Source organism: Equus asinus, unplaced genomic scaffold (genome assembly GCF_041296235.1).
Source record: "Equus asinus isolate D_3611 breed Donkey unplaced genomic scaffold, EquAss-T2T_v2 contig_614, whole genome shotgun sequence".
Classification (NCBI taxonomy): Eukaryota; Metazoa; Chordata; class Mammalia; order Perissodactyla; family Equidae; genus Equus; species Equus asinus.
The window spans coordinates 45,831-69,924 of NW_027225310.1; the positions used below are offsets into that span (position 1 = coordinate 45,831).

At 37.5% G+C, this 24,094-nt stretch overlaps 1 protein-coding gene across 1 annotated transcript in view; it reads left to right on the top strand.

Moving 5' to 3' along the window:
• The window catches only part of LOC106837024 (centromere-associated protein E-like), a 34,675-nt gene extending 11,165 nt beyond the window's left edge, over positions 1-23,510 (top strand). Inside the window, exons 4-13 of the mRNA XM_070503684.1 lie at positions 1,425-1,643; positions 3,563-3,760; positions 4,664-4,867; positions 6,736-6,954; positions 9,873-10,058; positions 16,521-16,633; positions 18,240-18,337; positions 19,953-20,136; positions 21,824-22,110; positions 23,155-23,510. Of these exons, the coding sequence (XP_070359785.1) occupies positions 1,425-1,643; positions 3,563-3,760; positions 4,664-4,867; positions 6,736-6,954; positions 9,873-10,058; positions 16,521-16,633; positions 18,240-18,337; positions 19,953-20,136; positions 21,824-22,110; positions 23,155-23,249 (1,803 nt within the window). The 3' untranslated portion in view covers positions 23,250-23,510. The remainder of the gene's footprint in view (positions 1-1,424; positions 1,644-3,562; positions 3,761-4,663; positions 4,868-6,735; positions 6,955-9,872; positions 10,059-16,520; positions 16,634-18,239; positions 18,338-19,952; positions 20,137-21,823; positions 22,111-23,154) is intronic.
• The last annotated feature ends 584 nt before the right edge of the window (positions 23,511-24,094 follow it).

Sequence of the window (24,094 nt, forward strand, 5' to 3'; positions counted from 1 at the left end):
TCTAACTCTGATAAAAGGTGAGAAATCTCAGATTCTAGGCAGATAATAGAACGTAGGTCATGTGATTTGTTGTCACTCATTTTGATGCTGGCTCAGTGAGCTGAGGAGTCGAAAGAAACATTTCTTGGACTCTCAAGGTCTGGCAGTAGTGCTCTTTTATTCAGGAAGTAGCATGGAGTAGCATGGGGACAGGACCTATGGGCAGTGAAGAGCTGCAAACATGGGTTGAGGGTAGGGCTAAATTTATAAGGCATAAGTATGTGAGTTGCTTCTTTACAAGACAAAGGAAAAATTAGGTAAAAAAAGTATCAGTGCAGGTGGAGTCTGGTTATCAGGTGGTCTTATAACTTTGGGTAAGAATCAGATTGAATGAGGTCAGGATGTCCCATGCTTCTGTGAGGATGATATAGATTGGTATGTAGGCCAGGAAGCCTTGGGCTTTTCTCCCTGAGGCATCCTTGATCCTCATCAGTTTTATCTGCTCACTCACACCACCTATTGTCAACAGAAGCTAGCATTCAGCCTTGAGCTACAATACATACTAGATTGAATTCATGCAAATTTCTCTTCCAACTTTGTAAATGTTCATTCAAATCATGGATGTTTAGAAGACTAAAAGAAAATGTATCAAAATGATAACAATGGTTGTTTCTGGTTTTCTTTGTTATAGCTGTTTTATAGAGGATTAGAATTGGCCACCCCAAGATATATCTCTTTGGCATGAAGATTATTTTGGGCTGGTTACTTTCAAAAACTGCAGACATGAGAGAAACTCTGAAAAGTAGAAGTTACCCTTTGTAAGAGACATTTCCATTTGTAAGGGAAATCTCCATCTGTAAAGATGTCTCCCTCTCTGTACCAGGAAGAAGGGGGATGACCTTGCCTCTAGAAACTCTTATCAATGCGGAAGGCAAGGACTTAAATCTGCATAATAACCTTACTCTTGTTTACTGTACTTGTCTGGTAACCTCCCATACTGACTCCCCCTACCCACAACATCCTCCTTTGTCTTTAGCTGAAGATGATATTTAAGGTGAGAGCTTCCGCCATTTTGGTGAGTTGCTCAGTTTTCCTGGGTCTCTCCCATGTATACATGTTATAAAGCTTTGTTTAATTTTCTCCTGTTATTCTGTCTCATGTGAATTTAATTCGCTGTCCAGCCAGAAGGACTTAGAGCGTGTAGAGGAAATATCTTCCTCCCCTACAGTTTAAACTTCTTAAATTTCCACAATGATTATAATTATATCTATAATCCAAAATCGACAATAACATTTTCTTTTTGTTTTTTATACACAAAAGTCTCAATTTATTTCTGCCCTATAGAAAGTGTTAAAGCATAGATTTTGTTACAATTCCAGAGCTAGGACTACTTATTGTTAAAGTAGAATGAATTATTAAATTGAATGAATTCTCACTGCCTTTAGGAGCTTCTGAAGAGATACACAGAGATGGATAGTCATTATGAGTGCTTAAATGGACTCTGTCTTGACTTGGAGAGGGAAATTGAAACCCAAAGAGAGCTTTCAATTAGAGTAAAAGCAAACCTCTCACTTCCACATCCACAAACCAGACAGATTCAGAAACTTCTCACTGCCAACCAGAGATGTTCCATGGAGTTCCACAGAGTCATGAAGAAACTCAAGGTACCACCTGTTTTAGTAATATCTTTGTAAATATTGCCATTAATTTCAGTTACAAACCAGTATATTTAAGTCCTGCTTTGGGAGTTGGTGTATTTGCTAATTAGTACATTTGCTACTGAATTAAAGATGGCATGGGTCTGAGAATAGCATGTGCAGGATCCTCAGTGCATCTAGGACCTGCTCATTCAACAAAACCTGAGCTCTGCCTTTGGCCTTAACAATGTGTCAGGGTGCTGGGGAGACAGAGATGAGCAACCGCTAAATCTCTCCTAGTCCAGTGGGTGAGGCAGACATTTGAACAGGTGAGAAGTGCAGTAGTGGACAATGTCCTGGAGAACAAGTTGAAGACAAGACTGGACTGGAAGCTGGGCTCAAGCAGTAAAGCTTAGAGTTCATTTTAGAGATGAGGAGGGGTCACTGGACAGTTATTTTAAGTGGTGGCAGTAATGTGATCGGGTTGCCATTGTAGAGACTTCACTACAGACAAAGAAGAAATGAGTCTGCAGGGGATGATAAGCCTGGTGGCAGAGAGAAGAGACAAGAGGCAGTTACAATTGTCCTGATGAGATGTGATGGGTGACAGTACTATGGGGGAAGGATTCATAGGGATGGAAAGGATGAAAGAAGTTAAAGAAATATTTGGCAGTTTACAATAGTAGGTCCATGTGCTTGACAGTGGAGGGAGGGGAGGGAAGTTCAGACTGAGCCCCAGGATTTGGGCTTAGCCGGGTTTGTGGATAGTGGTGCCATTAACTGATAGAAAGAAAAAACGAAAGGGAGAAGGCAGGTGAGGCAGGAGGAGAGATCTGGTGTTTAATTTGAGATGTTTTGAGATAGAAATAACTATAATGGAACATCCAGGAAGAGAAACCAAGTAGGCTTTTAGTTGTGAATCTGAGGTTTGTCAGGAGAAAAATCAGGACCACAGATAAAGATGTGGGATCCATCAGCATTTGGTGATAGATAGTACAACAGGTGTGAATGAGGCCACCCAGAAGTATAATAGAGTGAAGATAAAAGAGAACTCTGGAAAAGATCAGTTCTCAAGAGGCAGTAGCAGAAAAGAGAGCAACACATGAGTTTGAGGTTGGAAAAGTCAGAGAGATAAGAGAGAACTGAGCAAAAGTGCCATTGGTCAAGTCAGTGGAGGAGAGTGTGTCAAAGATGAAGTGGTCAAGAGTGGCAGATGCTTCAGACAGCCAGAACATGAATGAAGAGATCCCCTCAATTGTTGACAATAGAGCTTACTGGTGACCTTTGTCAGAGCAGTTTTAGTTGAGTGGTTAGGAAAGAGGCCAGATTGTAAATTGTTAAGGAATGGTGGAAGTTGAGGAAGTAGGAAGCGGTATCTTCCCTACCTAGGTAGATTGCCCCTCAGGCTCTAATAGTCTTCAAAAGCCTAACAATCAGATATCCAGAACTTATTCATGAGGTCCATAGAACCAGGGCATTCAAATTCTTGTCCCCTTTAAGCCACACTTGACAGGTAAGTCCTGAGGCAGGGCACACTCACGTTGGCCACCCAGCTGACATAGGCAGGAGAGGATGTTGAAATGAATCTCACTGGGAAAACTGCGTGATATAATTAACCAAAAGGAGGCAATAGAAAAAGGTGGGTTTATAGGGAAAGGCATCATGTTACATTGTAAACATATTGAATCTGAGGTAACTGTAGGACATCCCTGAGGTAGCTCCAGAAGGAAGTCAGAAATAAGAAACTAGAGGTCTGGAAGTCACTCTCCGAAGACGCTGAGAGTAGAAACTTGGGAATAGAGAGAGGTTCTTCCCTTCTTCCTCACTCCTCAGAGGATAGAGACAAACAAGACAAGCCGCCCCACCTCTTAGTCTTGAGAGTTTAGAACTTCCTCTAAACGTGATAAAAGTTTCATTTCCCAATTTGTTTCATGTTTTCCTGCAAGTATGTGTTAAGCCATGTTACAAAGATAAAGGAAGAACAACATGAATCCATCAGTAAACTTGAAATGGTTTTTATTGATGAAGTGGAAAAGCAAAATGAACTGCTAAGTAAAATGCAGCATCTTCAACAAGATGATGATGTACCATCCAGAGAATTAGGGGACCTCCAGTTGAGCCAGAAAATGGATCTACATATTGAGGTATGATTTATTTAAAATGGATTTAATTAGATTTTAAGTCTTTTTATCAAATAGAAAGGTACCTCTTCATGTGCTTAGAGTCATTTTCATTTATGAAATTAAAAACAGCTTGCAGAGGGGCCAGCCTGGTGGCGTAGCAAGTGGGTTCCTGTGCTCTGCTTTGGCAGCCTGGGGTTCGCTGATTCAGATCCTAGGCGTGGACCTGGCACTGCTCGTCAGGCCATGCTGTGGCAGTGTCCCACAGAGAAGAACCAGAAGGACCTAGAACTAGGATATACAACTATGTACTACTGGGGCTTTGGGGAGAAAAAAAATAGGTTGCAGGATGACAGCTGGCCAGATGTAAAGAGTGCCAAGTCATAGACTAGCCTCCTTTCAGAACTACACAGATATAGAAAAGTAGACTTAATATCAGCAAGTAGGATTTCTTGGAAGGCCAGAATAAGTTTCCAAATGCCTTCTAAAACTTCCTAGATCTGTGACTGGGAGTCACAGACATTTGTATTGTAGCAACCCCACATGGAGTGTCCTGCTCTCACCCAGCAGTGTGAGGCCCCTGCAGTTCCCAGTATGCATGCAAGGCCTGCTGTATGCACAGAAAAGCTGCATCCAGAAGCACTTCAGACACTGTCACAGATTCATTGTTTCGAACAGGTTTTAAAAATGCCAAAAGGCAGAATTTGTAGATGTGCCTCTGTTACATAGCCTATACTGCCAAAATTTTATTATTTAAATTAGAATTATATTTCTAATATAATGAGGATAAATTAGAATTATGTTTACTTCAAAATATTAGAAGTGAAAGTTCAGTAAGGTTATTTTCCCCTTTTTATGATATTTGTCTGATATTTAGATAAAAACTTTCCTAAGATTCAGGAGATTCAATGCTTATTTTTCACACAGGAAATTCTCAAAGATTTTTCGGAATGTGACTTCCACAGCATAAAGATGGAATTTCAACAAGTACTGAGTAATAGGAAAGAAATGACCCAGTTTTTGGAAGAGTGGTTGAATACTCATTTTGATATAGAAAAGCTTAAAAATGGCATCCAGAAAGAAAATGATAGGATTTGTGAAGTCAATATCTTTTATAATAAAAAGATAATTGTAAGTAGTACTTTTTTTGTGCTCATTCTTTTTTTTTGTTTGCTTTAATTTTTCTGCCTCATTCTTAAAAAGACTTAGAGCAACTTAATTTTAAGTATATTTTCTTTCATTTATTTGTATATGCTTCTTTATTTTTTTATTTGAAAAAGAGTGACTGTAAATGTGTTCTTCCTCTAACACATTTTGCTTCCTTAAGGTAATTAAATATATCAACTTGTAAAGAAGATAATAAAATGTTGCAGTATAACAATCCATTTCCACTGGTGAAACCTCAAATCTTGCCATTTTCCTCTGTCCTTTCTCGCTTCCGTAGGACCTGAGCCTTTTCCCCCAAGTATCCTCAAACAAGGTGAGATGCTAGCCTGTTTCAGGGCTGTGGGCAGCACCTGTGGTCAAGCCAAAGACAGCTCTAGTCCACTAATTAGTGAGGCCTTGTGCTTCTCACCTCGGTGCTGTTGCTATCATACGTGCTGATCCTTCAACTGTGAGGTTCAAACATGTGGTTTGTATCATTGTTCCCAAGGTGACCAGCCCTTGTGGACAGATTCATATGAACCAAGATTGCTTGAGATCAGTTTTATTAATTTGTTTTACTTTCCACTGATGAGAAGATTCATTCGGCTTTCTGAAGTAATCTCTACCTCATACACCTGGTAAAATTGTCATTAATCAGAAAGTTGCTTGTTATATAGGCAGTTGGAGCAAAGGGAGCTAGATTAATATTATAGCTCCTAAGATTGGTTTTATATTTCATTTGTTTGGGTAGTTCTTTCCTGACACTTTAATTTCATCTGGAAACTATACTTAAATCACATTGAAATGTAGATAACATTTTTAAAAAAGGTTTTCCTGTGGATAGTGAATCCCATTTGTCGAATACCCCAAGCTAGCAAAACAGTAAATGAGCTTTTAAAATAAAAAAAAATGGTCCACAATCAATGAAGAAAAGCATAAAACCAGTGTTTGGGATAAGATAATTTCCATATAATTCAGTGTTTTTCTCATAATATTGAGGGCTCACTTGTGGTTAGAAAGTAGAGATTTCTGCTCTGTGGATCAGCATGGATATGTGGCTTCTTCCACCATCTGAGCATAGCAATTGATAACTTGGTGTGGTGTGGGGTCAGTAGTCCAGAACCAAGGAGAGTCCAGGGTGCCAGCAAGAACACAACTAATTTAGGATCCGCATCTCACAGAACTACCATAAAGCCACAAAGAAAGATACAGGTAAGGCCAAGAAGGCATTCATGATGAGAGCAAAAAGTACATCCCATAGGAATAGGAAGTAAAAAGATGATAGAAGCAATTTCAGAGTGAGTCAGCCTTTGATGTAACGAGGGTATGGATTGGCTGTTACTCCCTGCACGGAAATAGAAGATTTTCAGATTACGAAAAGTCAGTAAATTTTTTTCCTTATAAACACTGAGGTTTGAAATGAAAGAGGAAAATAGATTGTTATTAAGTTTACTGGGTATGCTCTGCTATTAGATGTCAGTTAATGTTTATATATGACATTATATATGTCATAACATACATAATGATTTTAACCTGACCAGTTCTTCAGATTCCTCTTCATATGTCAGTGCTGATCTAATAGAATGAGATTATCATCTTGCAAATCAATATGAATCCTCTCTAGTCCTTATTCTTCTTTTATTCTCATAATCAATATCCAGCGTCTTCTGAAATGTCAGGAACTGGTGCAAGCCACAAAGAATGTTCACATTCTTTTAAAGTACTATTCTAGAATGTTCTGAATAATGAATTTCAACATATGCCTTGTCCTAGAACTCTAGTATTTTCCATAGTGGTTTTTTTAATACGTAATTCATTTTAGAAGCTATAGTGTTGTCTTTACTACTCAATAGGCTATAATAAATGAATCAACAGAGTTTGAGGAAAGAAATGTGACCATCACCAAAGAATGGGAACATGACCTGAAATCAGTGAAAGAGAAAAATGAAAAACTGTTGAAAAACTATCAAACTTTGAAGATCTCTCGAACATCTGGTGCCCTTGTTAATCCTACTACACAAGGCGATAAGAATCTTCATGTCACATCAAGAGCTACACAACTAACCACAGAGGTATGAGATTTCTTATAAGATGTTTTTCAATTTGCAGCTTCATTGTAGAGTTAAAGATGTATCATATGTAACATTTCAGAGCAAAATCACAGTATTGAAGGTATTAGGGAACATGCATGATGGACTTGTTTTTTAAATATAGTTCTATTGGGGCGCTCACTCAACTAATTATAAAGCTACATGTTACATAAGATCTTACCTTTGAATTATAAAATAGAAGTAACTCATGCCTTAATTTGATTAATAGGTATGTATACCACTTAAGGTGTTATTACCATACATTATAAGTTTTCTAAATCATGTGACTTTCTATTAAATTATAATCTATGTCTATAGTACCAAACTAGTTTAGAGGGAAAGAGCAATTTAGCTTTTCTCTAATTATCATCAGTGTCTTTAATATTGGTTAATGTGATCAAAACAAAAATGGAAGAGGCTAAAAGTATAATAAATTTCTTATACAGATTAACCTGTGCCCAAGAATCAGTACATTATTTGAATAATCCAATAACTGTATTAACTGCCCTTACTTGGGAATCTGTACAGCAAACACGCTGTTTTATTTTGTTAGCACACACGTCTTAGTGGGGAACCCGAGTGAATTACAACTTAGCATTTTTACCAAAATAAATATTTATAATAAAACATCAACTGCCAGTTTAATAATTATTACTAGTGGAAACTAGAAGATCACTAATATAGAGTTTATTGATTTGCTGATCACTACAGACCTCAGTCAGCTGTAGAGGTAAAAATAGTGGAAATATGAAACCCATCTTCCAAAGCAATAAGATAAACAAGCACAAGGAAATCCCATTTTCAATGACCCCAGGAAATACCCCATCAGATAATAAATCGTATGTTATTAGTTTGATAATTAGGCCAAATCAGAGTAGCACAGAGCAGGTCAGTGATGTGGAGGTAGAGCAGTGGGGCAGGCAGAGAGTTGGGCAGTCCACCCAAACAAGTAGGAGAATTCAGTGCATGACAGTAGGAGCAGTCAACTCAGGGGGGAAAGATAGTCTGCTTAATGTTTGAATCAGAACAACCAACTAGCCATCTTAGAAGAATAAGTCTGGACTCCTACCTCATTCATTAAACAAAAGTAAATTCCAGGTGGACCAAAAAGAAACGTTTTCCAGGAAAACCTGCATGTGTGTATATGTGAACAGTCTTATATTATGAACAAATTAAGATATTTTTGTACTTATAAAAAACTGGAAATAACCTAAATGTTCATTAGTAGGTGACAGGTTAACTAGTTTATAGTACCTCCATGAAATAGGATATATTTACCCATGAAAACAAAAATGCGAGAGATCTATGTGTTGATAATGAAAAGATCTGGAAAATATATTATCAAGTGAAAATAAAATTTTTAATTTTTTAAAAAGCAGGAGGCCAGCCCCATGGCATAGTGGTTAAGTTTGCATGCTCTACTTCGGCGGCCCAGTTCATGGTTCAGATCCCAGGCACGGACCTACACCACTCATTGGCAGCCATGATGTGGCAGCAATCCACATATAAAATGGAGGAAGATTGACATAGATATTAGCTCAGGGCTAATCTTCCTCAAGCAAAAAAAGAGGAAGTTAGCTCAGGGCTCATCTTCCTCAGCAATAAAAACCCACAAAAAACCAGAAGTATATATTTATTGTTGTTATGTGCTGTAGAGTCAGCTCTGATTCCTGGCAACTCTATGAATGAGTGATGTCCAATATCCTGTCCTCAAGAGCCCTACTCAGCTCCTGTAGACTCACGCCTATGGCTTCCTTTCTGGAATTACGCCATCTCGTATTTCGTCTTCCTCTTTTCCTGCTGCCTTTTACTTTTCATCATGTCCCCAAGGTAGGATAGTCTCAGTTTTACAATTTTTGCCTCCAGAGATAGGTCAGGCTTAATTTGCTCTTGGACCCACTTGTTCATTTTTCTGGCAGTCCAGGGTATCGGTAGAGCTCTCCTCCAACACCATATCTCAAATGAGTCCATTTTTTCCTGTCAGCCTTCTTCACTGTCCAGCTTTCGCACCCACACATAGTAATTGGGAATGCGAGGGTGTCGATAATCTTGGCCTTGGTCTCTAATGATACTCCCTTACTGTTGATGATCTTTCCTGATTCTTCCATCGCTGCCCTTCTGAGTCACAGTCTTCTCTTGATTTCTTGGCTGCGGTCTCCATTTAAACTGATGACTGAACCAAGGGAAACAAAACCTTTAACAATTTCAGTGTCTTCATGGTCTACATTAAAGTTGTATAGTTCTTCTGTAGTCATATCTGTCTTCTTCATGTTCGAATGCAGTCCTGCTTTGGCTCTTTCTTCTTTCACGCTATTCTGTGTGAACTTTCTTCTTACACACTATTGTGTGTGTGACTTACTGTTTTTGTAAACTGTATATTCACATGCGTAGATACATATAGAAAATTTCTAGAAGGATACACTTGAAAGAGTTTAGTAGTCATCGCTTTAGAGTCAGTGGGGGTTCTGAGATGGGGGAACTTAATTATATGCCTTTGGATTTTTCCACATACTTGTATTTTTCAGCATAAAAACTAGGTAATAAAAATAAAGGGAAAGATATGTTACATGTATTCCTCTAAAGTGTCAATTAACAAATATACTTTCTGTAAGTAGTGTTAATTTAAAATGTAAGTGCCTATTTAATATGCTTAGCACCATGCTAACTAGTAAATAAAATAAGTACTAACCTTATATAAAATCTGGGCCTCTTTTAGTCCTAAATGATCAGCTTCTAAATGAAAAAAATAATACATGTATAAATTGAGTGACATTTGGAGTCTCCATCTATCCTATGTTGATGCAATCTGAAAGATTAATACCTATATATGATCTTTGTTTCATATAAACTGTGATTCTGTCTTCAAGGCACACCTTATATATGTGTGTTTTTTTTAATAGAAGATTCAAGAGCTGGAAACTTCACTACGTGAAGCTAAAGAAACTGCCATGCAAAAGGAAGACAAGATTATAAAGATGCAGAAAGAGCTTGAGATGACTAATGATATAATAGCAAAACTTCAATCACAAGTTAATGAATCAAATAAATGCCTTGAAAAAACAAAAGAAATGATCCAAGTACTTCAGGTAACTTAAAACTCATTTTATAAATAAAGGCATAATTTTATAAATTATGCATAATAAATATAAATAAATGCATACGTTTATTTTCATGCCAAATAATGATTGTTTTATCTTCCTGTAAAAATTATTTTTAAAAAACATAAATATTCTTGACAGTTTAAAATATATCTTATTTTTTTAATTTTTTTTAATTTTTTTCCTTTTCAAAGTAAGGAAATTTTTTATTTTCACTTTAATTTCTGAATGCCAAAAATGTAGAGGATGTATGTTTGTATATCTCTAGTAGTATATTGCAACATTTTTTCATAAATATGTTTTTTTTAAATTTTTCATTATTGCAGTAACATTGGATTATAACATTATATAACTTTCAGGTGTACATCATAATATATTTCGAATTCTGTGTAGATTACATCATGTTCACCCCACAAAGACCAATTATCCATCACCACACGTGTGTCTAATCACCCCTTTTGCCCTTCCCCCTCCTCCCTTCCCTTCTGGTAACCACCAATCCAGTCTCTCTTGCTCTGTGTTTGTTTGTCATTTTTATCTTCTACTTATGAGTGAGATCATATGGTATTTGACTTTCTCCCTCTGACTTATTTCACTTAGCATAATACCCTCAAGGTCCATCTATGTTGTCACAAATGGCCAGATTTCATCATTTCTTATGGCTGAGTAGTATTCCATTGTGTATATATACCACATCTTCCATTCGTCCCTTGATGGGCACCTAGGTTGTTTACAAGCCTTGGCTATTGTGAATAATGATGTGATGAACATAGGGGTGCATATATCTTTTATGCCTTTGTGTTTTCAAGTTCTTTGGATAAATACCCAGCAATGGGATAGCTGGATCATATGGTAGATCTATTCTTAATTTTCTGAGGCGTCTCCATACTGTTTTCCATAGTGGCTTCACCACTTTGCACTCCCACCAGCAATGTTTGAGGGTTCCTTTCTTTCCACATCCTCTCCAACACTTGTTTCCTGTCTTGTTAATTATAGCCATTCTGACCAGAGTGAGGTGATATCTCCTTGTAGTTTTGATTTGCATTTCCCTGATAGCTAATGATGTTGAACATCTTTTCATGAGCCTGTTGGCCACCCATATATCTTCTTTGCAGAAATCTCTGTTCAGATCTTTTGCCCACTTTTTAATTGAGTTGTTGGTTTTTTCTTGTTGAGACTTTCTTTTTATTTTTCAAAAAAATATGCTTCTTATCTAAATATTTAATACTCTGTTAGATAAGTACATTTTAAAATTATATTTTTTTCTACTTAATCCCCTGTTATTGAGTCCCACCTGGTAGCCTATGGGCTTAATCTAACCTGTTTTCTCTAGAAAGAGCAGAGTTGAAATGTTTTTGAGCTTGAATGCCGTTACACAAGTCGCACCCTCCTTCATCACAGCCTTCCTTCCTCGTCTGAGCCACAGCTACTTCTCACTCTTCTGCTACTTGGGTCGGATCCTAATAGGCATTTTGTTCACTGTTCCTGCTCCAGTGTCTCTTCTCTTCATTCAAAAATTAGAAACAAGCCAAGAATGCCTACTCTTTTCATTATTTAACATTGTTCTAAAAATTCTGGTTCTTTCAATGAGACATGAAACAGAGAGGCAAGAGAAAATAATCTTAATTTTGTTTTTAGAAATTGTTAGTATAGCTAAAAACCAAGAAAATCAACTGTAAAGCTTTAAAATCTTTGAGAGTAATTTTTTAATACTTCAAATAACTAAATGATCACATTTTTATTCATTCAACAAGTATTTGTTGAATACCTACTATGTGTTGGTCATTGTTCTAGATGCCATGTGTACTGCAATGGAAAAAAAATAAAGCCTCCTTGAAGAGGCTTACATTCTGCTTCATGAAGTCAGAAAATAAACAAGTATATATGTTTGTTAAACGGTGAGAAGTGCAATGGAAAAATATTAAGCCAGACAGAGGTATATAGGTGCAGGGTGAGAGTGGGTGTGAGTAGGAGTGTGATTTTGTAAGGGGAGTTGAGGAGAGCCGCACAATTAAGATGACGAAGTGATGGTGTGAGCTGTCTGGTAGGGAAGGGCCTTCTAGGCAAAAGAAGTAGCAAATGCGAAGGCCGCAACACAGAAGTAGTTGAGATGTATTCAAGGAAACAGCAAGAAAGCCAGCGTCTCCTGAGCAGCGTGGGCAAGGATAGAAGGGGAAATAGGTGAGAAGTAGCAGAGAGCCAAATCATAAAGCATCTTGAAAGCTATTTGTAAGCACTTTGGGTTTTATTCTGGATGAGATGGGAAGTCATCAGAGGATTTTGGCAAAATGATATAGTCTGACTTAAATTTTTAAAGGCTGCCCTTTGAAAATAGAATCCAGGAAGGCGTGTTTGTTAGTGACGTGCCAGCTCCTACAACAAAGGGAACCACAAAATGCAATGGCTCAAACAAAACAGAAGCTTATTTCACACGTAAAAGTGTGGGTTCCAGCTTGGCAAGTGGCTCCTTTCCACATGGTCATTCAGAGGCCCCCGTTTCTCCCATCTTGTTTCTCCAGCACTTCCTTGGTGCTGTTTTCATCTGCATGGTTAAAGCCCAGTTGTAAGCTGTCCGTGCTCAGGCTCACAGAAAAGGGACAAGATGGAGAAGCTAAAAATTGTCTTAAAATCTGTACTCATAAAGGCTCTGGCCCAGAAGTGGCACATGTCTCTTCCTCTCATATTTCTTTTTTTTTGCAAAATATTTAGATTCAATTTATCAAAGAGAAAGCCAAACACGTACCTCTCGTATTTCTTGGAGTCAGAGATGATTCCAAAGTTTTTGGCCTGAGCAGCCAAGAAGATAGAGTTGCTACATACGGAAATGGGAAAGACTGCCAGAAGAGGAAGTTTGAAACCAGGAAAGTTCAGTTTTGGACATGCTGAATTGGAAATGCCCACTGGGGACACCCAAGTTGAGATATGACTTAGGCAATTGAATATCTGAGTCTGAGCAAGATATAGGCGAGAGGTTTAAGTTTGGGGAATCATCAGCGTATAAAAATCATGAGACTGGACGAGGGCATAAGCATAATGGAGAGGAGATGTGGAGTAACCAAATGATACTGAGATGGAGCAGCCAGTGAGTGAAAAAGAAAAGGGGGTCTGGGCAACAGAGTGGTTCCAGTTTCTTCATATAAGTGAAGCTAGTGTTTCAAGAAAGAGGGAGTAAGCGACAAATTTCTCCACACTCAGTATAGATTGGTACAGGTGTCTATGGAGAGAGGAATATCTTTCCTGCATACTAAAAGTAACCATTTAGATAATATAATAGAGTATGCCATTGTACAGCATCCATGAGGAAAGAAAGCAAAGTATAGGGTATCCATAAAATCTTTATACAGTTTGAATTTTTAAGAATCTGTTTCTGTATTTTATATAAATATTCTATAAAATGCAACAGTATATTTAACTCGAGATTTGGCATAGTAAAATGCAAAGATATTAACTTTTAACCTATTCACCACTATTTTAATTCACCTGGATATAGCTGTCCAATATAATGTAGGGTTTATTAAGTGAATATAGAAGAAAGTAATTTGAACAAATGACTCATTAACAGTTTTGTTTAAATCTTGATACATTTCCTCTGTTGTATCTTTACAAATTATTTATATCAAGTAGCAGTAAATTTGTTAAAAATTCAAACTGTGCTAGTACTTTAGGGACATCCTGCACAGTGGGAAAAAAAGATCTTATTTATAACTGGCACAAAATATAAAATGCTCAAGTGACTAACCTTAACAAAAAATGAGGCAACATATATGAAAAGAACAACAAAACTCTAAAAGGAAATATAGGAGAGCATGTGGTTTAAAATAAGAAATATGCCATTTCCTAGGTTGTAACCTAAATACTGTACAACCATCAGTTTTTCCCAAATTAATTTCTAAAGTTAATGTAATTCAAATCAGAATCTCAAAGGAATTCTTTTTCTGGTAGAGCAAAGAAAGTTTCTCAGCAGACTCCATCTAAAATAGGATGAGCAGGTGCTGTTCACTGAGAACACAGGCGCTCAGACTCCTCAGGCGGCTAGAGGATGTTTAAGGCTGTCAGCGCTTCTGAGTGCAGCTTGGGCACACGTCGTGTGTTTGAAATAAGGAATTCTCACTGTCTTTCATTTCTAAGAGAGTATTTCCAATTTCAATTTCTTTTACTCAAGAATTGTTTTAAAACTGTTATATATGACTAATTTATTTCATTATATTGTGGCAAAAAAATTACTGCAATTTCTCCATTTTTAGAATATATTGAAATTTTCTTTTAGGTGTCATAAATGAATAAATATTTTTAGAGTTCTTTGAACTTTTAAATCAAAATGTATACGAATAGATCAATGGAACAAAATAGAGAGCCCAGAAATATATACACACAAATATAGTCAGTTCATCTTTGACAAAAGAGCAAAGGCAATTCAATGGAAAAGGATAGTCTTATCAACTAGCGGTGCTGAACAACTGGACACCTTTCACAAAAATTAACTCAATTGATTGTAACCTAAATCTAAAACACAAAACTAGAAAATGCCTAGAAGATAACGTAGGAGAAAATCGAGGTGACCTTGGGTTTGGCATTGACATTTTTTTACATACAACACCAAAAGCATAATCTATGAAGGAAAAAAATTGATAAACTGGACTTCATTTAAATTAAAAATGTTTGCCCTATGAAAGACAAGCCACAGACTGGAAGAAAATCTTTGCAAAACACATATCTTTCAAGAACTGTTATCCAAAATATACAAAGAACTCTTAAAACTCAATAATTAGAAAGCAAACAGCCTGATTTAAAAATAGGCAATGGATCTGAACAGACACTTCACCAGAGAAGATACACACATGGCAAATAAGCATATGAAAAGATGCTCCACATCATATGTCATTAGAAAATTGCAAATTAAAAAACAATGAGATACCACTGTACATCCACTGTATCTCAAAATATAATGGCCAAAATCCGGAACACTGACTACACTAAATGCTGGCAAGGAGTGGGGCCAGGAGCTCTTGCTCACTGCTGGTGGGAATGCAAGTGGTACAGTAGCCACTTTAGAAGAGAGTTTGGCAGTTTCTTACAAAACTGACACCACTCCAGCCAGTCATATGCTCAAGGAGTCCCTGATATCAGCATCTGGTCCAGAAAGCCAGGGTATTTTACTGGTGCCATGACTGAGCAAATACTGGGCTCCTCCCAGAATGGGCTTATCTGACCTAGTCAGCAACCCTCTTAAGCTGAGCATCTCAGCTTTGGAAGCTTGCATCTTTTTAGTCTTTGCTAACTACGTGTGTGTGCAAATGTTTTTATAGGCACTAGGGGTAACGCCTAGAGGAATGAAGAGCTCTCTGGGTCCCTATTTAGATGGGTTTATTTTTGTATTCAATATATAATAGTAATCCATAGTATGGCTGTGGTAACAGCAATAAAAGAAATGAATGATTTATTCAGCAATAATAAGAAATGAGCCATCAAGCCACAAAAGACATGGAGGAACCTTAAATGCACATTGCTAATTTTAAAAAGCCCATCTAAAAACACTGCATACTGTATGACATTCTGGAAGAGGCAAAACTAGGCGAACAGGAAAAGATCAATGATTACTAAGGGTTCTGGGGGAGGGTGGAGGGATGGATAAGTGGAGCACAGGAGATTTTTAGGGCAGTGAAACTATTCTGCATGATACAGTGATGATGAACACGTGTCATACATTTGTCAAAACCCATGGACTATACAATGCAAACAATAGACTCTAATGTAAACTGTGAACGTCAGTTAATAATGTATCGATATTGGCTCATCATTTGTAACAATCATACCACACTAAGATGTTAATAATAGGAGAAACTAGGGGAGGACACGGGTATTACCGGGACTCTATGTACTCTGCTCAATTTGTCTATAAACCTAAAATTGCTCTAAAAAGTTAAACCTATTTATTAAAAAAGATTTTTGTATATGTTTGTATGTATATATGACTGATTTTTTTCTGAGTCGAAGTAGATGTATGGCTAGATTGAACCAACCTTGAGTACAGAATATCCCCAATAATGTTATATAATATTTTGTGCCTTGAATTCAGTTCTACTTTGATATTTATATTACTGTTCATCTCTTGTCTTATTTTCCTGATTTACCTTTATCTACCCATTTCATTCGTTTCAACCTTTCTGTTTCATTTTGTTTAAGTATATTGTTTTTTAATTGGGAAAAATATTTGTTTTAAGAAATAGAAGTCATAGGTTTTCTAATTACACATTAGCTTCCAATAGCTTCACATGTACTTCACATCAAATATCTATTTGTTACTCATTTTAGGGTTAAAATTTGTGCCTTTCCTCCTTTTCATATGTTTGGAGTTTGCTGTTTTAAAATGTTCCTACTATATTAGGTAGTTAACAAGTCTTTGAAACTGCTCTAAAATTACTTTATTTCTCTTTTCTCTAAAACCTTTAGGACAAAGTTGCTTTAGGAGCTAAGCCCTATAAAGAAGAAATTGAAGAGCTCAAAACAAAGCTGGTGAAAATAGACCTAGAGAAGATGAGAAATGCCAAGGAGTTTGAAAAGGAGTATGTCTTTGTCTTAATTGAATATGACTTTAGTAGCTTAAATTTCCTTTCTAAACTGTATAAATCTAAAATATATTAAGATATTGTTATTGCTTTTTATAAAATAAATACAAACATCTACAGATTTTAAAGTTATTAAATTCTCATTATGTATGCAAAGGTTTTGAAAACAAGCACAATTCTGATCAATTACTGACATACTATGTCTTTGGATACTTCTTGTTCAATCATATAGGAACAGCTTAAAAATGGCCTTTTTTGTTTGAAAGTGAATATTAAGAACGTGTGTGTGTTTTTAGCAGTTTGTCTAAGGTTTCTGTTGGTTCTCTTAATTTCATTTGTTCTTCCTATTGTATTTTTGTGTAAGGTTTTATTTCCTTTTAAATTGTAGTACTTAGTGCCCAAGAGCATATTCCCTTTTTATTGATTTATTTATGTATAGTACCATATACAATAGCATGCCTAAAGTTCTTTGTGGTATAGCATAATGAAAAGAACATTAAACAGAGAGTCAAGGAAACTGAATTAGAAATATAATGTTGCCACTTATTAATATGTCACCTCTGACTCCTCACACTTTTTATTCTTCCTGTAAATGTTTAATAAATGTTTAATGATGATATCTAATTTTGCCCAAAAAGTCGCACTCTGAATCTTCATGCATTCTAACCAGCCTTCTATTGATAGGACTGTTGGTTTTAGTGGAGCATCATTAAAAAGGCAATTTTAGTGGCCAGCCCAGTGGCACGGTGGTTAAGTTTGCACATTCCGCTTCAGTGGCCCAGGGTTCACCATCCTAGGTGTGGACCTACACATCACCTGTCAAGCCATGCTGTGGTAGGCATCCCACATATAAAGTAGAGGAAGATGGGCACCGATGTTAGCTCAGGGCCAGTCCTCCTCAGCAAAAAGAGGATTGGTGGCAGATGTTAGCTCAGGGCTAGCTAATCTTCCTCAAAAGAAAAAAATTTTTTTAAATAAATGCAAAGCAATTTTATATAGAATAGAATCAGCAGATACTTTCAGTCTCTAAGAAAGGCAGAAAGTCTCATAATTTAGCATTGCCAATTAACACTCAAGCAAATAATTAACAGAATGTCTTTTTCTCCTGGGTGCAATGAGCAGACTGTGACCTCTGACTGTGTCACCTCAGATCAGAGCTGCAGTCGAGTGTGCTTTCCTTACAGTGTATACAGAAGGTGCTTTTGGTTTTACGCTTTGGTAATTGTTGTACCTTCAAGAGGTTTCTAGGACCTCATGATAACAACCCAATTATTTGTTTTATGGTGCCCCTGAATGTAATTTTGCTCAATATCCAGTTAATGATACCTATTGGGCTTTCAGAAATTTTAAAAGAATTGGTTTCTCAATGTTAAAAAAAAATTGCCCCTGCAGCCAAACAGAACACTTCCAATTTGATGGTGTTATTTATGGCTATAAAGTGCATGATACCAGGGGGTATCGTGAGGGCTTACCTACTGCTGCTTATGCATATCATATCAATGTGATGTATCTTATCAGAAAATTCTTGACAGCAGTTCTGTTTATTCTTCCATTAAAAATTAGTTGCTGGCCTTTTACATATTTCTGTTGTTATTCTTAATAGAATTACTTGTACAAAAGCCACTGTAGAACATCAAAAAGAAGTTATAAGGCTATTGAGAGAAAATCTTAGACGAAATCAGCAGGCCCAAGATACTTCAAGTAAGTAGAAAATGCTGATATTTCCAGATCTTTTTCCGTCTTACTTCTCAGTATACTTACACATTTTGAAGACTGCTACTATATATATGACAGTCAAGAATAAACCTGTTAATCACTAATTTATAAAGAACTATTTTTAAAATGAATTCATTGAGATCATATTTATCCTGTGATACCTCCTTAAGTTTCCTGTAATCTCAACTATTTATCCATTATAGATTCTTAAAAACTATGAATGTAACCTGTGCGCTATCAGATCTTTACATATCAGTGAAGATACCTTCAGTAGTATACAAGAATGACTTACCTGTCAAGGTAGACGTACCCTTCCCAATAAAACACAAGCATATCTTAATAGATTTTAACCATGTGCACTGTAAAAACATAGTCAGTATACAGTAAATATTATCCTACTTGTTGTTGGTACTGAAAATACAGACTTGATGCTTACTGGCAAACTCTTTGAAACTTATCTTAGATACAGTTTTCAAATCTAATCATCAAATTTCTGCATATACATTCCTCAAACTGTATCTTTTCCCATATTTCTGTCTCTTATGTTTCATTTGAAAAGAGAGAATGCTGAACAGTACTTGGGGCAGCTTTGTGTAGTGGGTCCAGCATCGAAATAACGTCACGAACAGTTCTCTAAGCTGACTGCCCTCACTTAACAGCCTGTGAAATCATGAGGAGAACGCCTGACCTTCTAGATTGGATATAGACTTGTAAGGATCAGGCTAAAAGTTGTGTGTGAAAGCACACTGAAAATTCTAAATGTCAGGCAAATGCAAGATGATGTTTGTGTGTATTATTGTCCATGCATTGTCTGGTGCTTGTTTAGTTTGAACTGCCCTAGTGTCCATTGCAGGATAATTGCAGCTCCTACCTGGAAAACTTCAAGGGGTAAAAATAGAACTTTTGTTGTTAGAGAAGGGTCAGGATGATTCCTTCTAATTTGTGACTTTCAGGTACGTGTTATACCTGAATTCAGAATAATTGAAAAGGAAATGGACATTGAGTGTCTTCCCCACACTCATCTTGCCCCTCCCTTGTAAACAGTCAGTGACCCAGTGGATCATTCCACTTTCTAAGCACCTCACACTTTTATGCAATTTTACCTAAAATTTACAAAACAGTTCTTTACATTACTTGTACACATATGGTGTAAAATACTGAATAGTATATTCTTTAATAGCAGTCTAAGGTTTATTTAGTTAACAAATACGTGTTGAGTATTGGGAGCACATTGACTGCCTTGGGGTGGACCCCACACACGCTGTGTGGTGGAAGCAGCCCTCCAGGGGACCCCACTGGCGTCGAGAGTAGACAGTGAAGGGCAGCTCCGACTGCTGCCGTCACCGTGAGTGATCCTAGCAGGTGGTGGTGGTGGAGGTAGTGGGTGGAGAGAAGCAGGGGTTCCACAGATACTTAGAATCCATGATGGAATTGGCATAGGAGGTGAGGGAAGAGGAGGAAGTCAAGGATGACGTTCAGGGAGATGGTGCTGAGATGCTTTGTTTTTTATAGTGATTTATTGAACTTACTAATGTTTCCTTTATTGTGAACTTTGGAGATAATTAAAATTACCACCTGCCTGTGTGTTTGCCTCCCACAGTGATATCAGAACATACTGATTCTCAGCCTTCAAGGAAACCCTTAACCTGTGGGGGTGGCAGCGGCATTGTACAAAGCACAAGAGCTCTTATTTTGAAAAGTGAATATATACGGCTAGAAAAGGAAATTTCTAAGTTAAAGCAGCAAAATGAACAGTTAACAAAGCAATGGAATGAACTGTTAAGGTAAGATCTGCTTACCTGATACAGGAATTATGCTTATGGTGGTACGTGTGGGAGAGGATGATGCCTACACATGCATATATATTTTTTGCAGTGGGCAACCCCTCACACATATAGGGGAAGTAATTTTTAGAGCTCATGTAATGTGTCTTTTTTAAAAGGAATGAGAATATGGTAGCACCATTCCAGAGGTTTGCTATCCATCAACTGACCTTTTTTTTTTCCTGAGGAAGATTCCCCTGAGCTAACATGCCAATCTTCCTCTATTTTTAGTATGTGGGCTGCCAGCACAGCATGGCCACTAACAGAGTGATGTGGGTCCACACTCGAGAACCAAACCCAGGCTGCCAAAGTGGAGTGCCCGGAACTTAACCACTAGGCCACAGGGCTGGCCCATCAACTGATTTTAGCTAAGCCTGTTTTTAACTAAGCCAAGAACCAAAAAGTAAACCAAGATCTTTGAGGGGAGCTTAAATATGCCACAAATATGCCCAAGTCAGTGAGGCTTTACTCAAAGGAGAATCCCTGAGGTCCATTATTGTAGCCCATTAACCTTTATAAACAGTTGTAAAAAATTTAATTAATTGGCTTCTACCAAAGATTAGAATCTTGTGCTAATCTTTACTAATGATGCAATAGAAGAAAAATAGGCATTAAATAAATATGCAAATAGCTACTGTTCTGTGTGAGGCTATTAAACAACAAAAAAAGCAAACAGGACATTATGAAAGGGTCCAACAGAGGGATCAGACCTTATCTAGATGTGGGGAGGGGCGGTGATCAAGAAACTAATATGTAAGAGTAGATCTGAAAATGAGTAGCAGTTAGGCTTGATGACAGGAGAGATGGCTAAGCCTTCTAGGCTGAGGGAACAGCATGTGCACAGGCTTTGAGTCAAAGAGGAAAGTGGAACAGAAAGACATGCAGTGTGGCCAGAGCATACAGAATGAGGCAGAGTAAGTGCAAGATGCGATGCCAGAGGCCACTGGTCCAGATTACACATTGCAGGTCATTCTGAGGCAGCTGGGGTGGTCTCCTAAATGTAACGGGAGGATTACCACCACTGGAGGATTTTAAGCTGGGGCCTAATGAGCTCATACGGCGTCTCTAGCTGCTAGAGCAGAATGGGGGGGAACCCAAAAGTGTGAGGTTGTATCACAACACTTGGCTGACTGATCAAAGAAAGGAGAGCAGGGCCTAGGATTGCTTCCCAGGCTTCTCTGAAGGAGTGAATAAATGCAGGCAGCATTTCCTGTGGGAAGCAACACTATAAGTAATCCAGAAAAGCACAGTGTAATATATCTTTTAAAATAACAAAGGTACATTAAAGATTCATCCATCCAGAAGACTAACTTATCAAATTATTGCCACAGAGCATCAGTAGATAAACCATGCTGGACGACATCACTGATTCATTTGAAACCTAATATCATACTTTTCAAGATTCTGTGATCACGGAGATTTAGTACAATTTTTCAATTTATATTGACCTCATTTCATTTTCTGAACTGTGGAAATAATCCAAACTTAGGAAGCATTAGGTTGAAATTAAAATGTAAATATGATAAAATGGTAAATTATATGTCACATATATTTTACCACAATTAAGAAAAAAAATTTTATGTAAATATGAATATATTTCTGGAATTGAGCAGTCTTACAGTCTCTTTTATTTTTCCCCACATTTAAGCAATAATCATCATCTTTCCAATGAGGTCAAAATGTGGAAGGAGAGAACTCTTAAAAGAGAAGCTCACAAAGAAGTGACTTGTGAGAATTCTCCAAAGTCTCCTAAAGCGACCGGACCAGCTTCTCAAAAGAGACAGCATACGCCTTCTCAATGCAAGGAACGGAATTTACAAGATCCTGTGCCAAAGGACTCACCGAAATCTTGGTTTTTTGATGGCCGATCAAAGTCTTTCCCAGCACCTCACCCAGTTCGCTATTTTGATAACTCAAGTCTAGGCCTCCGCCCAGGTGGGTAAATATACTGGTTACTTGGGGATCGGGGATAACGGTTGGAACTCATTTGTCACCTGTGGCCCCAAAGGGCAAGTTTAGACAAGAGAAGATGTCATGGAGAAGCTGCACTGCAGAGATGTCATTTGCTGTCTCTGTGAGAAGTTTCTCCAAAGCACAGCACTGAAGTGAAATCACTTTTTACCCCGAGGGAAGTCTTATTCTGCCTCCTGAACCTTCAACTTTTCCCTCAGATAGACAAGCAGCTCTCGAGGACACAGAGAGACACCATCCTACAAACATAACTACTTTTACTGCAAAAGACCTTCTTATCAATTCAATGGGCCAGTATTTCCAGTAGCATTATATTCATTTTACACAAGCCAGATCATAGACTTATATCATTTACATATTCATTCAATGAACAGAAATTTTTGGTCTCCACCTATGTGTCACATATTGCACCCTGATGGTACATTGATAACCAAACCAGATATGGCCCCTGCCTTCCTGGAGTTCACAGTCTAGTGGGTATAGACGGTGATCAAGTAGTCAAAAAAGGTACAGTTCTAGAGTTCAAAAGCCTATGAGTTTTTAATAGGTTGTTTTAGGAACATAAGGAAGTCTTCCTTGAAGAAGGGGACTGAGATCTAACAGGTTAAGGTGAGTTAGCTTAACAAAGAGGGGAGGGGAAGGCGATTCAGGCAGAGGGAACAGGGTCGGCCCAGCTGGGAGAGACCGTAACCAGGGGAAGGGTTGGAAAACCACGTGTGGCCAGAGCGCAGTGCACACAGGTTCCTCTGGGTGAAGTCGGTGAAGCCAGAGAGAGAAGAGCCAGATGCGCAGGACTTTGTGGGTTGTGGAGAGGAATTTTTACTTCATCCTGGGAGCATGCTAGAGGAAGCCGTTGAAAGATGTTAAAGAACAGCAGGAGAACATAATGGGTTATCAATTTGAAAACATTACCTCAGCTGTAAGGTAAACTGTATATAAGCTGTATGTTGTGTTGCAACCAAACGTGTTTTTTAATAAGATGACTTTTGCTTTCTATTTTTTTCTCAGAAGAACAAACTGCTGGAGCAGAGAGTGTGGATCCTCAGCCAGGCCCTTGGCACGCCTCCTCAGGACAAGCTGTGCCCGAGTGCAAGATTCAGTAAACTCTGCTGTCACTTTTCTAGGGGCCTAGTGTTCCTTATTTAGAAATGACTGTATTTGTTACTTTATTTTTCTATCCCTGGCAATGATGTCACAGTCCAACTTAATTTCAATTCAGTTTGCACTTTGCCATTAGAAATTGAGGCATTCCAGTCATTTAGAATGGTGATAGACTGCCTTCTTCCTGAATGTGGTAATACTTTAGAAGTTGAATTGTTTTATTTATTTATATATTTTGTGAAGAATAAAGTTATTGAAGGAAATTTCCAGTCTTTCCGTGTATACATAAAATGTATACATTTTCATTAATCTCGTAATCCACATGTGACTTAGATAATACATAAATTAAAGCATCATTTAATTAACAAAATTCCTAAACCTGGGCTCCCCGCAACACATAAAGCATCTATGGATGGGCTTCACACAATCTGTAAAACCTCTGAAATTTTATCTTTTGTGTGTGGATTCAGTTTTCTAGGATACTAGGGTCCCTACTTTCTTATAACATACTCTCTGAGAGGTCTGTTACTCTATAAGAGGTTAAGAACTGTGGTTTTAGAGAGTATCTGATAGTACTTTTATATCATATGACTTTGAAAAACCATATAAAACAGCAAGTTGCATAAGGTTTAGAACACAGTTAGTGATTTCAAGGCATTCTTGGCTCTTTGGTAAGAAGACTTATTCAAAGGGAGAGATTATTAATTGTATCATAGCCATCACTGTTAAAGTCTATGAATTGGTTATTTCCCTTACCTTAACACACTGTCACAGGTTCACTAGGGTGAAGTGAAACTGTGCCTTCCTATAACGCTGAAAAAAAAGCCTGTCCCTTGGGAGTTTGGTT